General features: G+C 54.0%; 9 protein-coding genes across 10 annotated transcripts; 4 read left to right on the top strand and 5 right to left on the bottom strand.

Annotated features, from left to right (window-relative positions):
* Positions 1-488: 488 nt before the first annotated feature.
* LMH87_005232 (uncharacterized protein) lies at positions 489-821 on the top strand (the record flags this gene model as incomplete). Its single annotated transcript, XM_056202915.1, has 1 exon — positions 489-821. One exon carries the CDS (start codon positions 489-491, stop codon positions 819-821), a length of 333 nt encoding a protein of 110 aa, XP_056058425.1.
* Positions 822-926: 105 nt separating this feature from the next.
* Positions 927-2,240, top strand: LMH87_005231 (uncharacterized protein; the record flags this gene model as incomplete). Its single annotated transcript, XM_056202914.1, has 4 exons — positions 927-1,608; positions 1,770-1,787; positions 1,841-1,865; positions 1,988-2,240. 4 exons carry the CDS (start codon positions 927-929, stop codon positions 2,238-2,240), a joined length of 978 nt encoding a protein of 325 aa, XP_056058424.1.
* A 355-nt stretch (positions 2,241-2,595) lies between these two features.
* LMH87_005230 (uncharacterized protein) lies at positions 2,596-3,096 on the bottom strand (the record flags this gene model as incomplete). Of its 2 annotated transcripts, XM_056202913.1 has the most annotated exons (2): positions 2,596-2,852; positions 2,933-2,999. In XM_056202913.1, 2 exons carry the CDS (start codon positions 2,997-2,999, stop codon positions 2,596-2,598), a joined length of 324 nt encoding a protein of 107 aa, XP_056058423.1. The 2 variants fall into 2 exon arrangements, with proteins under 2 accessions (XP_056058423.1, XP_056058422.1); XM_056202912.1 differs by having other exon boundaries at positions 2,596-3,096.
* A 538-nt stretch (positions 3,097-3,634) lies between these two features.
* LMH87_005229 (uncharacterized protein) lies at positions 3,635-5,737 on the top strand (the record flags this gene model as incomplete). Its single annotated transcript, XM_056202911.1, has 1 exon — positions 3,635-5,737. The coding sequence occupies one exon, from the start codon at positions 3,635-3,637 to the stop codon at positions 5,735-5,737; it is 2,103 nt and encodes a 700-aa protein (XP_056058421.1).
* A 331-nt stretch (positions 5,738-6,068) lies between these two features.
* LMH87_005228 (uncharacterized protein) lies at positions 6,069-8,004 on the bottom strand (the record flags this gene model as incomplete). Its single annotated transcript, XM_056202910.1, has 5 exons — positions 6,069-6,557; positions 6,620-7,059; positions 7,119-7,218; positions 7,281-7,894; positions 7,971-8,004. 5 exons carry the CDS (start codon positions 8,002-8,004, stop codon positions 6,069-6,071), a joined length of 1,677 nt encoding a protein of 558 aa, XP_056058420.1.
* A 1,808-nt stretch (positions 8,005-9,812) lies between these two features.
* LMH87_005227 (uncharacterized protein) lies at positions 9,813-10,404 on the top strand (the record flags this gene model as incomplete). Its single annotated transcript, XM_056202909.1, has 2 exons — positions 9,813-10,047; positions 10,130-10,404. 2 exons carry the CDS (start codon positions 9,813-9,815, stop codon positions 10,402-10,404), a joined length of 510 nt encoding a protein of 169 aa, XP_056058419.1.
* Positions 10,405-11,657: 1,253 nt separating this feature from the next.
* On the bottom strand, positions 11,658-12,807 carry LMH87_005226 (uncharacterized protein; the record flags this gene model as incomplete). Its single annotated transcript, XM_056202908.1, has 2 exons — positions 11,658-12,677; positions 12,742-12,807. The coding sequence occupies 2 exons, from the start codon at positions 12,805-12,807 to the stop codon at positions 11,658-11,660; spliced, it is 1,086 nt and encodes a 361-aa protein (XP_056058418.1).
* Positions 12,808-18,120: 5,313 nt separating this feature from the next.
* On the bottom strand, positions 18,121-18,474 carry LMH87_005225 (uncharacterized protein; the record flags this gene model as incomplete). The annotated part of the gene is made up of 2 exons (XM_056202907.1): positions 18,121-18,123; positions 18,220-18,474. The coding sequence occupies 2 exons, from the start codon at positions 18,472-18,474 to the stop codon at positions 18,121-18,123; spliced, it is 258 nt and encodes an 85-aa protein (XP_056058417.1).
* A 2,554-nt stretch (positions 18,475-21,028) lies between these two features.
* Positions 21,029-21,535, bottom strand: LMH87_005224 (uncharacterized protein; the record flags this gene model as incomplete). The annotated part of the gene is made up of 2 exons (XM_056202906.1): positions 21,029-21,312; positions 21,526-21,535. The coding sequence occupies 2 exons, from the start codon at positions 21,533-21,535 to the stop codon at positions 21,029-21,031; spliced, it is 294 nt and encodes a 97-aa protein (XP_056058416.1).
* Positions 21,536-21,711: the final 176 nt, after the last annotated feature.

Genomic DNA, 21,711 nt, shown 5'->3' with positions numbered 1-21,711 from the left:
TGAGCGGCCAAGACTTTTTTCGCGAAATATTCTAGTTTTGCCGATGCCAGAAGGCCGATAATGGTGGCCTGCATGTAGCGGCTAGGCTGCGGTGGCCTTTTGCCTGATCCGCTAGAGTTCCCATTTCGGCCTGCAGCTACAAACACGTTTGTAGAGGCCGCCAGTGAGGCTGTGGCACTGCATCTGAGGCGTACTGCGCTGACACTGCAGCCCACTGGTGCCTCTATCGCGCATATATTTACAAGCTGAAAACAACATCGACTGGTGTGGTCCGATGGCCCGGCTTGTCCTACCTGACAATGGGCACACTTAAGTAACACCATCAAGCCCGCATAACCTCTCGACTTGCCGCCTTAGCATTAATACCTTCACAGTGGGCCAAACTCACGAACTAGGCTTCTTTTCACCGTTGCGGATAGGCTGCGCTACACGGACAGGTTGACGCGGAACTGCCTGTACTTTGAAGCTTTGCTCAGTTGGCGCCCGCCATGCCTCCTCCTACGAATGAACAGCACGCGAAAGAGAAGAAAAGAGCACGACGACGCAAACAACCAGGCTCCAACATCGTTCTACATGAACAAGCTGCCGTTAGATCTAGCCGGGTACCTCTCTTGGATCCTGCTGCTCCAGATCTATTTGTGGCCTCAGCTTTTGATTCCAGCACATCATACGACAAACAAGCGTCAGACATCATTACCAACTACAAAACACCTCAAGCAAAACGCATGTTCAACATTATGGCAGATGATGTGAAGAAATGTTGCGAAGAACTACTTGTGCAGGAAAAGGAGGTCAACGGAGAAACCAGATGCGCAATCTAGGGAGTGGTGACGAGCAGGCTAAAGGGAGATGAGCCGCTGGAAACAAAGCTCACCAGTGCTGATGGAAAACAGTTTTTCCTTGGATGGTTTGAAAAGGCCGTTGAAATGGGCAAAACCCAGGCTCGATTGCTAGACAGTCCAGACATGGGCGATCTTGCCGCCGTGCGCATCGGCCTGTATCTCCCTGGCGATGTCATTAAAGTTGCGCGGAGACTCAAGCAGGATTTCGATGTGAAGCATCCGTTTGGCACGGTAATGGACCCTACGCGAAAGGCTGCCATGACGGGAAACCAAGACTTTACCAGACATGATCGAGGGCGATTTGAAGAAGGTGAAGACCGCGACGATGCTACCTGGGAGCACTACGGATACAAGTCATGGCAAGTAGTTGTCGGGTGGGCGGGCAATAAAACCCAGTGGGACGAGGATCTCCAAGCTATGGCAAGGCTATTCAGTCCGCTCAAGGTGGAGATTCAAGTCGGAACGGTAGTCACACAAGCCTGGGCGGAGGTGCAGCACAACATCATCTACAAACAGCCCAAGGACATTCGGGTGACGAATACTATGAAGCGCATGATTGACGCCACCAATGGCATGGCAATCACGACAGACATAATCCTCAGGGAGCTAGAGCGCAGCTATGACGAGGCAAAAGCCGAAGCTGAGGCCCGGCGACAACGTGATAGAGAGCAGCCATTGTGGAGCCTCTTGGAATATTGCAAAACCGACGACGAAATCAAGGCAAAGGAAATTATTGACAGCGGCTTTGACTTAGGCACGAAAATGGGTATTTCCGGGGATACGGCGCTTCACACAGCCTGTAGTTTTGGCGCCAGCAAAGTGGCACTGGCAATGCTGGACTCTCTCGACAAAGAGGCCGCCGCCAGGATAGTGAGGATTAAGGACAGATTCAACCGCACAGCACTAAAGATAGCTGCTCGGCATCAGCGCCTGGCGATCTCTGTGGTGCGTGCGCTCCTCCGTCATTGCGATAAAGATATGATATTGACAGACGAAAGTGGTCTTGAGACGCCAGCCCTCGAGGTAGCCTGCCTATTTGGACGTGCTGAAGTATTCAGGGAGTTGGTCGCTCATGTTGGCAAAACCGATCTAATAAGTAGAAGATGGGTAAGTGGCTCCACATTACTTCACGTCTCTGCTTGTAGGGGTAGAGCAGATATGGTGAAGGAGCTGCTGTGCAGTATCGACGTTGACGTCTTGGACATTTCCCTTGGTACGGCGCTTCTTCAGGCTTGCGAGTCGGGCCACGTCAGTGTTGTGAAGGAGCTTCTTCACCACGGTGCTGATATAACCATCCTGAATATCTTTAAACAAACAGCGTATGATGTGGCCAAGGAGAATGGTCATGTGACTATACTGGACCTGCTAGAGGCATTTCCTCGAGGGAAACTAGCATGATGGTAGACCCCTTGGAAGTAATTCATCCGATGTCAAGTAGGAAGGGTAGTAGAGCAGTCCCGGGCAGACGGGTTTTATTTTTGGGCGACGCTGGCAGTCATGGCAGTCATGACTCATGTTGGCTTTGCGGGTAGTATTCTATCATACGTTTTGTCGAAGTTTTATTTGGCACCTCGAGAAGATCAGATCAGTATGAGCTGTAAGCGCTTTGTCCACCTGTAGCGTCCGCGACAGTCAAGACCGTGGGGCGAAGGCTGTTGAGATGTATTAAAATGTATCAAGGTACGCCCGTGCAGAAAGCCAGATCAGAGCTTCTGTGTTTTAAGCTGCACCTCATTAGCCATGATTAGCCATCCTATAACACTGCACGGGGTAGGAGTTTCGGTTTGCCCTTCATTACTATGCCCTGGTACAAATGTTCTAGATTTTGCAAAAACCGAACATCCTCGGAATCAAGGATCTCGTTCTTGGTGTAAAAGAATCTGACAGTATCATCACTCAAGTTTTCTACCATCATCAAACTGGTCACATGCTTCGCATCACGATTGGCGTCATCCGACCTCTCGCCGCCTTTTGCTGTCTTGAGCTTGGCCAAAACTTCGGCAAGACGGTCTAACGTATTGCTTTGAATGCGTTTGATGTCTTCTTCGCCAGAGGTAATCGGTGCTTCAAAGTCGACTTCATCGGCAGACTTGTATGTCGTGCCCAGGTCGTGCTCCTCTTCGAGAGAGCATGGGGGGTCGGATATGCGTTGCTCATCGTCACTATGATCCAAATTTTCGCCCCGAGGACTAATAAAAGACAATGCGCTGACAAGGTGAGAGATCTTCTGTTGGAGATCTATAAGTTCGTTCATTTTTGCCAATGCGGCTGCGATGCGAGAGTTTGGTCAACTGGGCGTGCTGGCTCGTTTATATGCAGGCGCAATTACATGAGCGTCTTCAGGTTCTTACTTGATCAGACAAGGTCAGAAAAACGACAGCTTATCATAGAAAATGAAGACAGAATGAATGGTCGCTCACGGCGTACTGTGTGATTCAGAGGCCCCAAATGTTATGTACTGAGTATGTTTGATTTTCATGTCGAGGTGGTCTGCCAGCGGTTTTCATTGCCTTTCTGGGCGGTGTTTAAGCAACAGTAAGCGGCTTGCTTCAAACTGCGTCAACTGCGAGACGAAAAAAAAGCAAATACGAGATAATTCCAGAACAAGATTCAAAGAATCAAAAGTAATGAAGAAAGAAAAAATGCCTGGAAATGTGGCGGTCTATGTCTTTATGAGAGGCGTAGCCGGGTGAGTTGCGCTTATCTTATCGCACTTTGCGACCGGGAAAAAAAAGTTGGCGAGCAAACCTGCTTCACACCCCACCAGCTTCTGCTCGACAACCACACTCACAATGCCTAAACCACGCACAAAAAGAGGCTCTGGCCGCGAAGCGCGCAAAAGAAAACATGACGGGGAAGAGGAATTTGTCGGCGGCTACGAAATTGACTCCAAGCGACCGCGCGTCGAGGCTGACAGCAACGGTGGCGACAAAGGCAACGACCACGGTGACGACCATGTCAACGACAATGGCGACGACAATGGCTACTACCCAGACGAAGCGGCAACGGCCGACGGCGGTTTCGCAAACCACGGGGAAGAGCCCGCTGAAAAGGAATTTTTCGGCATGCTCGCCGACGAGGAGCAGGAATACTTTCGCCGCGCCGACGAGATGCTCGAGCTTAACCAGTTCCCGACCCTCGAGGACCGCGCCCTGTTTCTGGAAAGCGTCTACGAGGAGGCCAAGGGCAAGGAGCTCAAGGTCGCCAGCAGCCAGTCGTGCTCGCGTCTGATGGAGCGCCTGATCCAGCTGGCCAACACTTCGCAGAAGAAGAGGTTGTTTGAGGCTTTCGCGGGACACTTTCTCTCGTTGGTGCAGCATCGCTTCGCCAGCCACTGCTGCGAGGCGCTGTTCCTGCGCTCGGCGGGTGTGGTGTCCCAGGAGCTCTCGGGCTTTGTCGTCGACACCGAGGGTACCGAGGCCGGAGATCAGGAGCCTGAGAATTCCATGGAAAACTTGTTCCTCGCGACGCTAGACGAGCTGGAGGGCAGCATGGGTTTCCTGATTACGGACCGCTTCGCGTCTCATACCCTCCGTGTGCTGATTCTGGTTCTGTCTGGCCGCCCGCTAGGGGACGTCGCATTCAAGACTCTCATCAAGAGCAAGAAGAAGGAAAAGGTGTCTGTTGCTGGCTCCGCGGCGATTGACGAACAAAATCAAGGCCTACGCGCCGTGCCATCGTCATTTACTGTCGCCGTCACGAAAATCATTCGCGATTCCACCTCGACCATGGACGCCACCAGTCTTCGCGTCCTAGCAGCCCATCCCATCGGCAACCCGACGCTGCAGCTGTTCCTGGAGCTGGACCTGTCGCTCAACAAGTCGGAGCAAAAGGCCGACGCCGAGCAGCCGACGCTGCTCTTCCAGCTACTTCCCGGCGCACCGCAATCGCTCTATGAGGAGGCGTCCGAGGCCACCGAGTTTGTCAATGGCATGATCTACGACCAAATCGGCTCGCGTCTCATCGAGACAATCATTACGCATGCGCCCGGAAAGGTTTTCAAGGCTCTCAACCAAAACATCTTCCTGCCCCGCATCCAGGGCTACGTACGAAACGACGTCTCGTGCTACCCCGCCATCAAAGTCCTCAACCGCATCGGCAAGGACCAATTGGTCGAGGCTGTTGCCAAGATTGGCCCCACGGTGCCACAGCTTGTATCCAAAAACCGGTACAATGTTCTCAAAACTCTTTTTGAGCGCTGCGCGGCCCGTGGCCTGACGGAAGAGATTAAGCAACTGATGAAGGGCCTTCGCGAAGGATGCGGCTCAAATCCCGTAGATCTCGTCACCACCCTCTGCTCGCTGCACAGCGACGACGGTTCCAAGAAGAAGGACCTTGCGCAGTTGACCAAGAATGAATATGCCATCCAGTCACATGGCGCCCAGCTCCTCACCACGCTCCTCGTCATCCCCGGTCCCGCCAAGGGCGTCCAGGAATCCCTCTCGGCCCTGTCGCCCGCGCTCCTCCTGCGCCTCGCCAACAACTCGTACCCAACCGCGACGCTGCTCAGCACCGCGCTCAAGACGCCCTCGGCCAACGCGCTCTTCCAGAAGTCGACGGTCAACGCGCTCGCGCCGCACATCGCGGAGCTGGCCGTGTCGCAAAACGGGCACAACATCGTCATCGCCGTGGCCGAGATCCCGACCAAGGGCCGCGACTTTAGTGTGCCGGCGCACATCAAGGACGGCATCATGCAAACGCTCGGCGACCACGAGGCGGAGCTGCGCGAGTGCTGGATGGGACGTAGCGCGTGGCGCGCCTGGAAGGGCGACATGTGGAAGACGAGGCGCTACGACTGGAAGGCGTGGATCAAGGACATGGTGGCGGAGGAGTCGCAGCAGGTTACGTCGGTGCACAAGAACGGTGCTCGCGGTGGGAAGAAGAGGGAAAACTAATGTATATATATATGACAAGGTATTGAAAAGCTACGTCATTCGCAACGGTCGGGAGTTTTTGATTTATTCCATTTTTCATCTTTCATCTTTCATCATGGTCTATCAACGAAGAGAGTGATTCAGAAATTGCTTCTGGTCTTGTGGCTGTGATGTTTTGTTTTAATCCCCCGTCACGTAAACCGACCACGATCAGGGCCGAGAATCCTTCTAAATAGGGCGAGCAACCCATCGCAAACTGTAATCAAGCCCTTCGCGCCAGTCTAAATCTACTACAATGTATCGAATGTCTTTTCGCGCCAAGCCGACAGATGCTGAATCCTGGGTCTACAACTTATAGCTTTGCCCTCGACGCTTTCGAGTCCCTTTTGTACTCCTCCCGCAGGATCCTCCTCAGAATCTTGCCGCTCGGGCTCTTGGGAATCAGCTCGACCACCCGCACCCCCGCGAGCCACTTGCTTCGCGTCCTCGTGTCCTTGACGTACTGCATCAAGTCCTCGGGCGCTTTCGCGCTGTCCACGCCCGGACGGAGCACGACAAACCCAAAGGGCCGCTCGCCGGCATAGTCGTCCGGGACGCCAATGACGGCGGCGTCGGCGACGCTGGCGTGGCCGAGCAGCAGGTCCTCGAGCTCGGCGGGGGCGACTTGCGCGCCCTTCACCTTGATCATCTCCTTGATGCGGTCGTGGATGGTGAGCTGGCCGTCGGCAGCGACGGAGCCCTCGTCGCCGGTGCACAGGAAGCCCTCGTCGTCAAAGGCGTCAGCGGTGGCCTCGGGGTTGCGAAAGTAGCCGGGGACGATCTGCGGGCCTTTGACGCGGATCTGTTTCCTACACGTCAGCTCTCATACTCTATACATCAACAGGATTGATGGACAATGCCTACCTCGCCACGCTCCCCAACGCCGACAGCCACGCCGTCCTCGTTGACCACCTTGATGACGCTCCCCGCCACGAGGGTGCCGACGGAGCGGCCGTGCTTAAAGTCGTACAGGTGCTGCGGGTGAGTTGTCACGCAGGCCGTCGTCTCCGTCATGCCGTAGCCCTGCTTGAAGCCGGTGCCGGGGAAGCGCCGCGCGAGCAGGCCGAGCACCTCGGGGCTGACGGGCGCGGCGCCCGTCGCCCAACGCTCGACGCACGAGAGGTCGTAGTCGGCGACGGTGGGGTCGTGCGCGAGCCGGATAAGGATGGGCGGCACCAGGTTCACCTCGGCGATGCGGTGGGCGCTCACGGCGGAGAGCAGCGCGGGCATGGAAAAGTGCGGGACGACGGCGATGGAGGTGTTGCTGACGAGGCAGTGGACCTGGGCGCGCACGAGGCCGGAAACTAGACAGGGTGATTAACTGGCTGAGGTTATTCTGGGAAGAAGGCCAGGAGAGACGTACTATGGTAGAATGGAAGCAGACCGAGGGCCGTGCGGCTGTGGGTATACGCAAGGTTAAGCTGCAGGCACTGCGCAATAATGTTGGCGTGCGAGACGATGACCTGATGAAGTCTGTTAGAACACTGCACTCGTCTGCCTTTGACCCTCATGGGAGACAACTCACTGCTTTGGGCAGGCCCGTCGTACCACTGCTAAAGCACAAAAACGCCGGCACCTCTGCGTTCGTCTTGCCCCTCGGCAGACCGACGGCCTCCATCCTCCCCATCCTCGTCCCTTCTTCCACCAACGCACTCAACGAGACAAACGCCCCGTCTTCCGCACGATCCTCCTCGTCCGCAAAGACAAAGATGCGCTTCTCGTCGATGCCCTCGCTGCGCGCCGCCGCGCGCACCACCGCCAGCGTGTCCCCCGGCGCGCAGAGCACGAACCGGCTGCGCACCGTCCGCAGCGCGTGCCGCATCTCGGCCTCGTTGGCGCCCGGCGACGAGACGGCCGGCACGCCGCCCGCGCGGATCACGCCGTGCAGGCAGATGGGGTACGTGACGGCGTTGGGGGACACGAGCGACACGACGTCGCCGGGCCGCAGGCCGTGGCGGCGGACCAGCGCCGCAGACAGGGCCGCCGCAGCGTCGCGGACCTGCGCGTGGGTGAGGCGCGTCTTTGTCTGCGTGTTGATGTACTCGCGCGCTTCTTCTCCCGCTGTGTCGTGCCTCGAGCACCCGGCGGCGGGCGAGGGTGAGTCAAACAGCCATTGCCATAGGGTGAGGTCGTGTGGTACTGTAAATTTTTTGTGGCCATGTTAGATGCGATTGATCCGCGGATTTCTTTTGGGGCGCGGGGGGGGGTGACGGACCGTGTATGTCGGGATAGGCAGACTTGAACAACATGGCCGCTACGAATCACCTGATCCGGGTGTGTGCTCAATCGGATTTGCCAAGACGACGTTTTAATTACAGAGAGAGAGACGGAGACAAAAAGAAGGAGGTATAGGACCGAAAGGATATACAATTCTCACGGCGGCGGCATCGGAACGGCTTTTACCCCGCGATGCTCGGCCCCACCGTATCGGGGCCACGCAGCGTGGCATTAATAGTGTGGTTTCTCTTGCTCTTTTTCCGTGCCGAGGTACTTGTAGGGCCGACCAGCGTGAGGTCATTGACGGAAGAGAGAGAAAAAGGTTCACTTTCATCACAAAAGTCCATGGAGCGGATGCCTCCGATACGCGGATTCCGACCCGGCGGAAACGAAACGAAACGAAACAAAAAGTGGCCAGAGTCAGCCCAATTGGATGCATGACATTAGAGGAGAGAGAAGCACGGCGGGTGTCGCGAAGAGACTGGCGCGACACAAGTCTGATGTATACAGGGCCAACGGGAAACGTCAAACAAGTTGTACCAAGCGCCGTGGCCGCCCCCCGCCCCCATGCCCTTTCTGTCCCGGTATACGAGCTCTGTGCAATTGCTCACGGCCCTGGCAGGTTACACCGCGCACCCCTCATCTCGTCACTTATTATCTCTTTTGCTCCTTCTGCCGCCCCGCCTCGTGAACCCGCGTGGCCATCACCAGCCGGCAGCATCTCCCGCGCGTCTCAGCGAAAGCCGCGCTCGCCCCATGCTGGGGGTAACGAAGCTTGCCTGTTCCCGCCCAAACGTCACACAAAAAGAAGCCCCAAGCCGGCTTCGAATTTCAGAAGAGGCATGTTTTTGGCCCCAAAATGGCCCAGTGCGTAAGCTTCCCATGTTCTTTTCCGCCCCCAGCGCCGCCGTTTCGACTCATTGCTTTCCCTTTTTTATCCCCCCCACGGCCAATTTCTGCTCCCCATTGTCCATTCAAACAATGGGAAAACGGGCACTCAAACCCCACAACCAAATATACACACGTTCATCCATGTCTCATCTGTTTGTGCGAGTTGCGCAAGGACTCTTTTTCTTCCCACTGTGCAACTTTGTTCTTTGTTCTTTTTTAATTCCTGCGCTTCCCATGTGTGGACACGCACGCAACGGGCCAGGTTGACAAATCCCCCCCCCCCCCCCAGCGTGCGACGGGTGGGCCTTATCCCACAGCCCTGTGCTTTCCAACAATGAATGTGCAAAGAAAGCGCAGTCCATCTTTATACACGGCTGCCTGTCTTTCTTTCTTCTCCCTTTTTTTTTTTTTATACATTTTCTTCTTGGACCGTAAAGACGACTCGATGCAAGCCAAAAAGGTGCGTTTGGGGGCTGGCTGGCCTGCTGAATGCAGCTGCTCGCAAACGCTCAGAGGGCACTTGTTCAGATTGCTTTCACTTGTTCTCTGACAATTGTCTCAACCCTGCCGCGCCTTTCGCCGGGTACAATATTCTAACAATTTCACCCTTCTTTCGTCTTCTTGAATACAATGTGAAGCAGCATCTTTGGAAATACAAAACACCATCCGGCCGGCTTCTCTTGTACACACACTCACACACACCACAAGCACCTTCTTTCTTTCAACCATTGCCAGCTTCCATCCAACTCCCTTCTCTCAGTGTATAAGATCACGGCCGCTTGTCTCGAGAGCTAATCGCTTCCCTTTCTTTCTCTTCATTCACTCTGAAACTTTCCTACCTTCTTCCTTGTGCTCTACAATCCTCTTGGCAATCTCGTCAGCTTCAACGCCGTCCGCGGGCCGTCACTCTTTCACAACGACCAACGGCCTTTCACAGCAACCGGCAACCATGCCTCGAGGTGGCTACGACTGCACCGGCGCCGCGCCCGGCTCCTTTGCCTCTCGCCAGGGCCGCCAGATGTACCCCTGCGGCGGCGGAACCACGCCGCGCGCCTCCCAGTCCGCCGTGTTCCCCGGCGTGCAGTACCACCAGCCGGCGGCGCCGGCGCCTGGCGGCCAAGCCTCGCAAGTATACGCCGCGGCGGGCCCGCACGCCACGATGAGCTACGGCTATCCTGGACCCGGTACGTCTTCTCTTCCTGCGCCTTGACTTTGGGGAAAGGAGAGAGTCTAGAATTTTTCACTTTGCTGACATGCACCAATCAGCACCACAAGCTGGCTTCGTGTCCCAGCAACAGCAGGGCGGCTACATGACTGGTGGCTTCGGCCCGGCCCAGCAGCAGCCACAGATGCAGCAGCAGACTTTTATGCAGCATGGCTACGCTCCTGGCTCGACTATGCAGGTGCCTGGAGGTGGCGGTGTCGCGAGCCAAGGCATGGTGTACGCCGGAGGCTACCCGCAGCAGCAGCAGCATCATGCTTCCGTGTATGGTGCCGGTTTCGCTCCTGTCGGCCAGGCTCCGTACTACCGCCAGCAATGAGTGCAGAACACGTGAAAGAGGACCGGTTCGTTCCGTGTAAGAGTAAAGGTTTGGAGATGTGGCGGTGGCTTGGTCAAGAGAGTTTGCTTTGCTTGTGTGTATTTTCTTTCCATGTTCAAGCATACCATGGCGCGCCAGAGACGTTCTTTTTCGTCTTTTTTTTTTGTCCCCCTTTTTTTTTTCTTGTCCCCCTTTTTTTTTTCTTGTCCCCCAAGACGTTTCCCTCTTTTTTTGTTTTTGTTCAAGCTTCACAATAGGGCTGTTATATACCAGGCGCAAGGGTCGCAAAAACAGGGGTTCTGCTTCTTTTCATCATTCTAGATTGTTGATGGCTCACGTCACGCCGGGGAGGGAATAGCAAAGAGAATTAGCTCCACATCTGCCTAGAGAGGTCAAGAATGCATCAGATAAACAAAGTTCGAGAAGAGAAAACTTTAGCTTCCCATCTGCCTAGGAAGGCGGGGGGGTCTAGTCAAGTCCAGTCAGGTCGATTGTAGTGATACTTGGGCTGATACTTTGTGCAAGACAGCCACCGTTCGAGACCAGGAACAAACAACAATGAACAAAGTTTGACAGGCGAGCCCGCAACCATGGCCTGCTCCAACCACGAACTCGCCTCTGCCGTGTGCTCAAAAGTCTTTACTATTTAAGGTCAAGTCTTCACAGCCGGCGTGCTCTAGTTGCGTGCTAAGCAAGAGTCTGGTGCAATTGCCCCTTGGAGACCACGTCATCTTGGTTAGGGCTGGGCTTCTAACCGGAAGAGGCATCTCGGGTCGGACCAAAGGTGATTGGAATGAGACATGATAGAGGTAAAAAGAACAGATATGATAGAGCTTAAAAGCACAGATTTTATAAATGTAAAAATTATAAAGTTAATTTGATAAGTATTTTATTTTGTCCAGTATTTTGGGCTCTCATGTGTATTATTGGCCGTTATTCAATACAGCACGCTGCTCTTGTTTCGTGTGCGTGCGCCTTCCATCTGCTGGCGCTATAACTCATTATGGTAAGAAAGACAAAAAAGACTCCGCTCGCTGGAAATCAAATCCCATGGCTCATGTACATTTTTGAGTCCTTGCTCCCGGTATCATATTTTTCGTTGCAAGGCCCCTACCCGAAGAAACCATTTTCCTATTCTTCGTTACTCCAAAGTCGTAAAGTTCATGTACATCTGGCGCCGCAGTATAAGAATATCATCGTAAAAAAAATAAAAATAAAAAAGTAAAAAATCAATTCTCGGTGAATGGCCATCCCTACTGGCCGTCCGCCCAAGCGGTGTCGTTGATAAACGTGTTCCAAGTCGAATCGTCCATCGGTGCCATCATCATGTTGGACATGTCAAACGTCTCACTCGTAGGAGAAATGACTTGCTCCTCTTCGCTCTTGGAGCCACGAGGAATGCCATCCATGTCAAACGAAGAATCCATGGCGGACCAGTCCTGGGATGTAGGCTCGTAGGCTTGGTTCATGTCGAGACCACCCATCATCATCATTCTAGCTTCCGCGGGTAGCTCAGACGTAAACGCGGACCGACTCGAGCCCAGGTCAATGGGAGACTCGGCTTGGGGGGAATGCTGAAAGACGGGCGGCGATGTGGGTAGGCCAATACCCGAGTCTTGTCTTAGGAAGTCGGGGTGTTGGGGCTGGCATTGGCTCAGAGCAGAGGTAGAAAATGCCCGGGCGTGCTGTACAGAGTCGTGCTGTGAAGGGTAAAATTGCTGGGGAGGTACATATGGCTCGGTGTGCGGTGGCATTTGCTGAAACTGCTGCGGCACGGGCTGCGGACGCTGAGGAAAAGCTGTCCGGTGCTGCTGCGTCTGTTGGGGAGAATGTTGCTGTGGTTGATGCTCAGCAGAAGGCGACGTGTTTGAAGCCTGACGCGGTGATTCGAAGTTGGCGTGCTGGGGGAACAACGCAGCGAATTGCCTGTTGACATCGTTGTTTCTCCACTCGTCGTGAGTGCGACCGACAATGGCAGACATGGTAGCTTTGTTGTGCATAAAGGCTTGCACTCTATAGTTGAGTTCGGGCGACGATGTTTGCATGTGAGGGCCGAGAATTCTGTAAGAGCGAGGGAGGTCGTCATCTTCCTCCTCGTACATCTCCTCCTTGAGGACGATTTGCTCAGTGATACGGAAGCTCTTGCCGGTGCGTCGCTTGTGAATTTCGCTGGCCATGCGCGCCGACTGTACGCGAGCCTCGAGGCTGCGGTCTGTGCGGCGCGAGGCTGCTATGTAGGCTCGCTCTTGATTTTCTTCATGGGATCTCTCCGTCTATTTGCGGAACTTGTTAACGAGACTGTGTGAGAAGAGAATGAGCGTGAGCGGGAAAGCATACCTTCTTGAGGGTTGCAGGGTTGCTCATGGTTTCAAAGCTGCTAAAGTCTAAAGAATTGCTTCGCATTTTGTCGGATGTTGGCACGAGAATTCGTGGTCGGTTGAATTTATAGGGAAGCCAAGACTGTTTTCTGCGCAGGTACGTAGCTGTCGAATGAAGCTAGCTTATTGGGGCGGCAGTAGCCGACGCTCGCTGTGCAGATGTTCTGCCTGGGAGTCTTGGTGTGGCCGAAAGTACCAGTGTGACTGGAGGGGATGTAGCTCTTCAAGTGCCCGAGTGGAACTAGAGCTGTTCTGAGAGGGACGGCGTCGAGACGAGAAAATCTAGAACGCGCCGGCAAAAGTCAAGTCGTCTAGTGGTTTGTGGTGGTGGTGGTGTTTGTCGGTGGTGTAGAGAGCGCGAGAGTAGCGGCTGTGTATTGGCACAGGCAGGCGTGGTATGATTGATATTGGCTGGGGTATTATTTGGTCGGAATTACAAAAGAGCTTGTCAAAAGTAAGGTTGAGGCACGGAGGGAAGATGGGAACATGGAGGGTGGTCATGGCCTAATAAGTAGGATATGGAGGTCCGGAGGGTGGGCACCTCTTGACAGCAGGGGCAGGCCGGGAGCAAAAAATGCATACCGTCGCAGCACGATGGGAGCTCATTCTGCCTGGTCTCAGTCCCAGTGCGAGCCAGGTGCCAGGTGCCAGGCGTGGCAGGCGAGGCGTCAGGGCGCTGGGCGGGCTGCATGGAGATGAAGCCCCGGGAGGGGAAAAGATGTGGATGTGGATGTGGATGTGGATGTGGAGGATGGAGAGGACGAAAAGGGCAGAGGGGTGGCGATTCGGCCAAGCTCGTTGCCGGCCCCACAGCTAGCTCTCAGCATCGAGAACCATTGCCTGCATCGTACATGGACTGCACCGCTGTGCAATGTCTGCACTCGGTGCACGCTATTCGCCTCGCTAAGCTACGCTCCCTCCCCGATGCCGTTTGCTCCAGCCAACCTAGTTAGCAGCAGCTACCAGTCGCTGCCAGTAATGCTACCAGCAGAGTACTGTTCGGACGAGTGTGTACCCGGATCAGCTGCGGTTTTTTTTTTTTTTTTTTTTTTTTTTTTTCGTTTGGAATCAGATATGCGCCTGTAACGGGAGACGGACGGCCACTAACTTTGTTTATTCTTCAACTGCTCTCATGTCAAGGCAAGGCAGGCCTGCACCCCTCCCCTCTCTTCTCCCGCAGCATGTCCTGTTGCGGCGTACCAGTATCCCTACCCACCTAGTTATTTACCTGCCTGGCTCGACTCTCGAGACAGCAACTATCGCCCTGATAATAAGCCATGCTTGCATTTCACCTCTAGCAGTGTCCGTCGGCTTGGCCATGCACCTTGAGCATCCCGCATCCCTATCCTAGTCGCCATGCCAGCCAGTCACCAATCATCGCTCCGGTATCCATTGACTGGTTTACTTCTGCAGTGGCTGTATCCCTGTGATGCACGCATGTGGCCTGTGGCTGATGCGTTCTTATCCTCGGACTAGCAGTCGCAGCTATGGTCTTGGAAAGCAGCCCAAGCGTATCAACTACTCACGCTGATGCCCGTGAGTGCTGCCGCTACAGGTTCAGCTGACAATACCTACGTTTCGATAAGGGCCAAGTCGTGAAGCACGCCGCATCGTTGCGTCCATGGCAAGCACCAATGCAGTAAGGTACAGTTAAGAAACACAGGAAGCTACCTAGCCTACTCCGTAGGTACGCTAGCCCCCCGCCAGCTGATGTTGTCCGTTGTTCCACCACCATTAAAAGCCGAATCGCCCTTGGATTCCGCAAGCAATTGGCAAACGGCATGCACATCACGGTCACTATCAATTTAACAAGTTACCACCAAGCCAGCATGCCTGAGAGGACCGTCAGCCGTGAGCTTGTGCCAGGTGCCAACCGTCTCCCCGCGACTGGCTTCACGTCGAGCTCGCGCCACATTTATTAGTGGATGGCGGCCACGACATCGAGATGCGCCTCTTCCACTGAAACCCAACTGGCTGGCACTGGCTCTGGCGGCCCAGCGAGCTCCAACACACCACACTGTTTGACTGTGCACACCACACCGGGCACACCAAACACTGCAAACCAATCGGCATGGCTCTCAGCGCTACAGCCACACCTCCAAGCTCCCTGTTTTTTGTGTCTGTTTTTATTTTCGGCTGGCACTGCAAGGTTTCTAGCTTAATAACATCGAGCATCGGTGCTCAACATCGAGATGCTGTATTTCCACCATCCCTCACACCGCACAAAATAAAAGATACCGGAGCCGTGCGTCCGGCTTTCTCAACATTACCGTCTTGCTCTTTTCTAATCAGGTTTTTGGGGCTGCCGACCGTTCTCGGGAGGCGCATGCTTGCTCCTCCTGCTACCTTTTCACTTCCCTCCCCGCCGCGGCTTGACACTCCTGCACCCCCCCCCCCCCCCAACTCGACCAGATGGGCCAACCTTCCAACCTTCAACGGTGCCACCAGTAAATAGTTTACCTGGTGCCAACAGACTATTTACCCCACCCACGCTTCCTATTATAACATTTTCGGTACTCAAATACTGAACTTCCGCTGCATGCAGCCATCGCGACCCACTGCTCGCGACGACATCGCGGCGCCGCCAAAGGCTCGTCTTTCTTGACTTATCAGTCGATTCCGACAACATGGCATGACGGGAGCTGTCCAGCAGTCATGTCAAATGTCACGCCCGTCTTGGCGGCGCCATGTTGAGGTGTGGGCGACTCCAGACCCTTTTTTTCAATCTGTCAGTCAGTCAGTCTGTCACTGCGACCAGTCGAGGACTGTAACCGACAGCTGTTGACATCGGAGATTAAATATTGTGCCAATGTACGCCCGGAAACTCCTTTGACGACAATTCACGATACTTTGTGGGCGGAGTGTATGCTCCGGAGCATATGAGCCTCGTTTTAATATGCGTGTTGACGGGGCCGAAACAGAGCTCGACATGGCCCTGTTCCTTGATCGCCGCTGACAGGGAATCGAATAGAAATCAAATGGAACGAGGATGGTAGCTTTAGGCCCCGTCTGCTCTGCATCGAGCACCAAATACAGCATCGTCTTCCCCACAGCGCGAGCCAGAGCGCGACCCGAGAAGGTCACTCGCGGTGGACGTTGAGCCACACCGTCTCGCGGGCAGGGTCCGCCCTGGGGCACCGCCGACGTTTTTCGCTGCACAATCTCGCAACCGTGGCTGCACTAGCCACAGCATTTCACCATTCTGACGTCACAGTGCTTCCACCCGGATGTGATGTGGCTGCACCGACCCTCTTGACCCTCTCCTCCAAGTCTCGCGTTCTAGGCCGTGGGCCGAAGCTGCAAAAAAAAAATTAAAAATTTCAAGGGGCCCTGGCCATGGCTTCCCTCCCCTCTGATTGCGCGCCAAAGCTCAATTGGGGAAATCCCTGAATTTCCGTTCAAAGGGTCAAGGGTTTGGGGTCCTCACGCCCTGCTCTGCCAGGCGCCACATGTACTCTCAGCACTGACGTGGCTGTGCGCCTGTGACAGTCTGCACCCGGAACCAAGGTTTTCGACAGTTTTTCTGTGAAGACCCTGCTTTTCTGACCCTCTGCAGCTGAACTATTGAAAGTGGCGCGATTGGAATCTCTTTACGAGATGAGAGAAAATTCTCTCCCGTCGCATTGTACGTCCGACGTCGCTGAGTTGAGTTATTTGTCACCAGAAAAAGAATGTGTGCCGAGCAGTCTTTTCCTCGGGATGCCGAGAGTCGCAGCACAAGAGCCATCAGAGAAAGTGCATGAAGCTACATGAGACTGCACAGTGACGAATAATGAAGCTGCCTAGCAATCTAAGATTATTAGCTACTACTACAGTACTAATAAGCCACGTCCATCAAACCCACGTTAGCCGCTGGCAGTTGTCGTGGGACGCAAGCCCCAGCTTTACCTGCAAGGGCGCTGTGGCTGCCGTCGCCCGTTACATCATAATCCCGTCAGCTCCCATCACAAACAACGGCCGGCGCAGTGCGATGGTGTAATCTACACGAAACCGCAAGGAATACTCGCAACAGAGTTGGTGTGAGAGACCCAGGTTTCCGGTAACGAAACCGCAATTCGTGTCTCGCTGCCGTCTCCGATGCGTGCTCACAGTCGAAAAATTCTCCGGGACGATCAGACATTCACAACTGGCATCTGCACCTGTGACATCCTACTGACACCTCGACGAACAGGGCGGCACTTACACGTCTCTTCGTCTCTTCGTCTCTTCTCCCTTGCCCAGATGGGAATGTTTCACTCTTTGCAGCGCATGCGCAACATGACTGTTGCTTTAAACAGGACCCCAGGCTGGAAATAAGTGGACGTGCTCGATTGGGCTGCTCAGATGCAAGACTTTTCGTTATGCTGTTTCTCTTTTTTGCCCAGGGCCAAGAATGCAGGTGGCGACGTCTGCCACATGGAAAAGTTGGGCAGGAATGCCCATCCTACCCGTCTTTGGGATGCACTTTTCCATCGTGATTGCTCTCTTCTTCGACCACTCAGCTACGAGCACTAGCCACACCTCTCTTCTTCTTGTTTTTATGGTTTCTGTGGTTCACGCACAGCCTTCCTTGCAACAGCCACGCACACCACGTCCCGAATTCGCCACGCATCGGGGCGCATCGACAGCGAGGGAGCTTTTATTACCCGCTTGTGTCCGCTGTAATTGGTCTTTTTTCCATCAGCGTGTACTGGAACTGACCTATCGGCGAACAAGGAAATGCAGAAATGCATCGAGACCACGGCAGACCGTGCAAAACCACCCACACTTTAAAATATGCTCCTTGGCTGCAGATCAACGTGCACTTTGATTCTGGACCGGACTGATATGCAGCGTTATTCCGGTGTTTAGTCTCCTCGGGTATCTGTGCCATCCAATGAGACGCTGTGGTAAATTCTTCGACATTCACGCAGAGCTGTGGCGACGTGTCCCATCAGCGTGCACAGGGCGTATTTGTCACAGCGGCAACGGAGATGCAGATTTGCCTTTTTTTTTTTTTTCTTTTTTCCTTCGTGGCCTTTTTGTCTGGATTATGACGAGATCTCGCTTTGCTCCAACGTCACTGCGGGGGTTAACCATCCTTTCTCCAACAACTCTGCCAATGGCGATGCGCCCTGCCGCTTGTTTTAACTCCGAATGGTCTACCGGCTCTGTAAACTGGACACCGCAAGCCGTGCACAGCGACGGAGCCTTGCCGAGCTACGCGTACCGCCATGGCATTCTACTCCCCAAAGACTGATGCCTGTGTTTCTGCTTGCTGTGGAATCGGAAAAGCGATGCAGCCATCGAGTTTCTGCTGGTGCTGACCCCGCCCGGAGGTGACCCAGCTAGTCGGAACCTAAAGCCACGCTATCGATTCCTACTGGCCGATTATGTTATCCTATTCTTTTCATTTGGCTAGGCAGTTTCGATGGCAATGGCTTTTTTTTTCTCGGGACGCGGGTGTGCTAATTCTTACGTCATGTCTTGAAATTAGGCGGCTGTAGGTGCCGCGGGAGGGGGAGGGGATGGCCGGATATCCGTGGAGATAATTGCTGTGCGGCTTTGTTTCCGGTGCCCGATAACTTCTGACGTAGGCAACTTTCGTAGATTTCAGATCCGATGAGTGCAGGTGGGTGTTGTTCAGATCGTAGGTATTCACATCGGTGAATAAAACACAGATCGGACGTGATGTGGCCAGTAGCGGACCAACCGTGGCATCGGGGGCTGGCATTGTGAGACAACTCGCAGCCGTACATGTCGAGATGAGACGAACCCCCAGAACTACGTCCCGCGAGAGCAGTGTTTGTGCGCATGAACAAATTCCCCGATTCGATGAGATCTGGCATCGTGTTACGCAATGAAGGGTGTTCAGATCGGTAAATCAAGGACAGCACGGCAGATGCAAGACACTGATCTGCCCGCTCGCGGACAGGAAGTGCCATCGGCAAGTTCCTTTGTGAGACCTAACGCAGCAGCCAGCCTCCAAGCACCGAATTAGCATCTACACTTGCAGCCCAGTTTGAGTGTTGATGCGCATGGAGCAAGCTTGGGGGTCGCCCCATCATACCCTTTCATGGACAATGCTTTGTTGCACTACCGGCTCGTCGCTCAGGTAGTTTGCGCCTGTGCATGTCATTGTCCGAAAGCAAGGATTGAATCCCTTTGATCTGTTCAAAGAACAAAACAAAAAGGAATCTAAAATAGATGCCCGCTTCCAAGGATGGCAAAGGCAGGGCATGTTCACGGCCATGTGGAATGTTGGGTTGTGCTTTGTGGTAGGGCCTGGAGGATTGGAATCGAAGCAGCCGAAGTCTGTCCCGTCCAGGCAGCAGCCCTCGCACATTTTGCGTCAAAGAACTTTGATTTTGCGTAGCTTGGACTACTAATCATTGCCAGTTGTGATATATCTCTGATGTAAAGTGAGTCGCTAGTTGAGAGCAGGTCTGGGAGCTGCAGTGGCGCTTTTGTCCTTTTGCGTTTGCACTATGCAATCTCGTGGCCGCGGCATCCGTTCTGATGCAGCTGGTTTCACGAGTACCTAGAAATGCATTGATCTGGCAATAGACTGATAGACGGCGTTACTTTGACTCGTCGTTCCATGGCTGTTGCTCGAAATTTGCGTCCCATCGAAACGGCGCCGGGGAGTGCATTCGGCTATGATGGCTCGTTCCCCTCATCAGCCTGATCGTGAAGCCGCAGGTTGTGTACGGCGTACCATGAAGGAATCACCAAGATTGTTTTAGAGTGCCATTGCAGAGTCATGACTGCGGGACTTGAATGCGCAAGATGTTGCAGCAGACGGTCCGGTCTGCTGCAGCCAATCATGTGCAGGCTGAGAAAGGTGTCGCCCGTCTTTTCGTCGACTGCCAGCTCCCATATGAAACGGACCTTCTCCTTCTTAAACCCTTCTGCAATTGAATCATTGACGGCACAATTTAGAATCAACACTCTGTAAGCCTTGACCACGGATATGTGAACACAGCCAGTTGGCTCGTCTTGACGCTCAACGATGACTACATCACAATAAAGCGATGGGCACTGAGGTCAATCTGAGCGGCTTCTTCCAGGTATAAACAGCCATTTCGTCAGTTAATTCTTCCCTACCGTCCGTCACGTCTGGCTTGTAAGCCCTAGAGCTGTTCCTCGACGGGAACGATTCTCATACGTAGCCCACCTTGGCCCGACTGACCGAGTGCACTAACATTTATTTCGGCTCACATGCTCCAGGCTAGCAATTTTATGTTGTATCGCTCACGGTCTTGGTATCGTACGGCGAATTGTCCACCATGTTTTGGGGATATCGGGAGTTGCCATAAAGAAGCGTATCTCACGGTTCTTGCCTGATATGTCTGTCGCAGGTGTCCACATGGGATGGCTACCGCAGTAGATCGTCGATCGTCGCATTAGTATAAATTCAACGGCCATGTACCTTGGTTAATGAATAGCTGATCCCGAAGTCCTGATACAATACTTTGCTACTGAGCCACGCAAACGTTGTAGTGCCTACATGTGCTGCTGCGATGATGCGGTGGCGCGATGTGGTAGTGTAGCGACCTACGCGTGGCTTTTCGAAAAGGTTTAATCATTTTGGAACGTTTCTAGAACCCTAAATCAGGCTAAGGGCAATGTTTTTCCTCAATAGCATTCTCTGGCTGCTGGGTTCTGTGGCGGATATTGCCGTCGTCGGCGCACTAGGTATCGTGAACTCAAGCAGCAAAACACTTCTGGTGGGGAGAAACGGTCAGATGCACTCTTAAAGTAGACTATCAGTACAAGCTTCTACCATGTCAACACATAGTGAGATTATTACTTGACCAGATTTTCTAACGGACAGTATGCTGACACTGTCCGTTGACGGATCACACGGCAAGTTTCGTACGGCCGTTGAGCTTTATCCGCCGCCTTCCGAACTCTGCTACACGAAAAAAAAAGCTCTTCAAATCCCATTGACGATAGCCACAAGCATGATCGACTGGTTTAGATGGACCATTCCTTCATTTTAATCGGGTACTCTGAGACGAGTTTACGAGTCACGACTATAGGGTAGGCAGTGTAAGGCGACGATTGTTGCGTGTGAGCGACAAGGTACATGTCCAGGGTCTACTGATAATTGGTCCGTGACAGGAGAATATATACTGGTACATAGTCCGCTGAATTACGTACATTGGGACCCTGGACAAAATCGTTCTCATGACCCCGTAAATCAAGCACCTGTCGTAGGCTCCTCGGCTCATGCTTGGCGGGGTGCGATCGATGGCCAGCACTGACACGGCATAACACATGCCTCACCCTGTCCGCACTCTGTCGTTGAACCATGATTGGAATACACCTTTTTTGAGGGTTTGCGCTGCTGAAAAAGGTTGGGATGCCGTTCGCATCTCTGCTCCGTCGTCGAATCGGTGCCGTCCACCGGCTGGACCCATGTGCGGCAGTGATTGGCTGAGTCGGGGAGGCGGGGCTGCAAGAGGCAGAAACAGAGGCGGAGCGCCCCCGTGAACCGGTCGATGGGCGGGTTTAGCGCCGGCGACTGGGGGACCAGTGAAGCAGCGCATATGGTGGCATCTGGGGACTGGATTGGCTCGACGGGAAGGATGTTGGTAAAAGGACGAGGGACCGCGCGCGCAGAGGGCGGTGGCGATCGAAGCGAGTTTGGGGAGAGGGGAGGAAGATGGCGAAACCACGAGACTTGTGGCCGTCGCGGGTCTGCAAGTTACTCTTGCATCCTATCCCCTCTTCTCCAGTCATTTCGCAGGCCAGTCCTTGCATCTCTTGTATCACTCACGCAGTGTCATCGCGGCTCCTATCTGAGCTGCGCCCTCTCTCATCTTGTGCCCCGTTTGTACCCCCGGCTCGGTACCTTGCCTCTCGACAGGAGCTGTTTCAGCACAGAATATTGAGGGAAGGGATCCCTATCGGTAGAGAAATTAGCGCGCCGAGTCAGACAACGACTGGAGAAGCAGAGAATCAG

This window comes from Akanthomyces muscarius, chromosome 1 (assembly GCF_028009165.1).
Source record: "Akanthomyces muscarius strain Ve6 chromosome 1, whole genome shotgun sequence".
NCBI classification, from domain to species: Eukaryota; Fungi; Ascomycota; class Sordariomycetes; order Hypocreales; family Cordycipitaceae; genus Akanthomyces; species Akanthomyces muscarius.
This window is presented reverse-complemented; position numbering and strand designations above follow the sequence as displayed.